General features: G+C 59.8%; 1 protein-coding gene across 1 annotated transcript in view; it reads left to right on the forward strand.

Annotated features, from left to right (window-relative positions):
- The first annotated feature begins 259 nt into the window (after positions 1 to 259).
- CHI3L1 (chitinase 3 like 1) overlaps positions 260 to 622 on the forward strand; it is an 8380-nt gene continuing 8017 nt past the window's right edge. The window contains exons 1-2 of the mRNA XM_003792339.2: positions 260 to 314; positions 595 to 619. Coding sequence (XP_003792387.1) covers positions 290 to 314; positions 595 to 619 — 50 coding nt within the window. The 5' untranslated portion in view covers positions 260 to 289. The remainder of the gene's footprint in view (positions 315 to 594; positions 620 to 622) is intronic.

Below are 622 nucleotides of genomic sequence, written 5' to 3' on the forward strand. Positions count from 1 at the left end.
CCCCAGATTTTCAAAACTCTGGGGTTTCCCAATCCTCCCCTAGTAGCTGGCAGCACTCCCCCCACCTCCACTTGCCAGCCTGTGGTTCCCTCATTGACACACAGCTCAGTTCCCATAAAAGGGATGGATTGGGGCAGAGGGGAGTGGAGTGGGACAGGTATAAAAAGGAAGTACAGGGCCTGGGGAAGAGGCCCTGTCTAGGGGGCTGGGCACCAGAAGCTGGTAGGCACGGGAAGAGGCCGTGCTAGAAGAGGCCCCACCCCACCAAACCTGCTCTGCTACAGCCAGAATGTGTCGGAGGGTGGCTCAAACAGGTCTCTGGGCTGGCCAAGGCCAGATCAGGGTCGTGGGTTTTCAGACAGCCCTCCGAACTACTGCATAGTGGGACCTTGGCCACCTATCAGCAGTGGGGGGAAAAGGCAGTGGGGGTGGGGGTAGGAGAGTGGGGGTGGGGAGGAGAAGCAGAGCCAGGGGAAGAACTGAGGTTGCAACCTCAGGATCAGGAGGGGAGGAGGAGGCCTCAGCTTCCCAGAGAGGGCGCAGAAGGAAGGGCAGGATGCACTTGCAGGAGTCTGACCCTGGATTTCCCTCCAGGCTTTGTGGTCCTGGCGCTGCTCCAGTA

This window comes from Otolemur garnettii, unplaced genomic scaffold, assembly GCF_000181295.1.
Source record: "Otolemur garnettii isolate 467f Iridium unplaced genomic scaffold, OtoGar3 scaffold00055, whole genome shotgun sequence".
NCBI classification, from domain to species: Eukaryota; Metazoa; Chordata; class Mammalia; order Primates; family Galagidae; genus Otolemur; species Otolemur garnettii.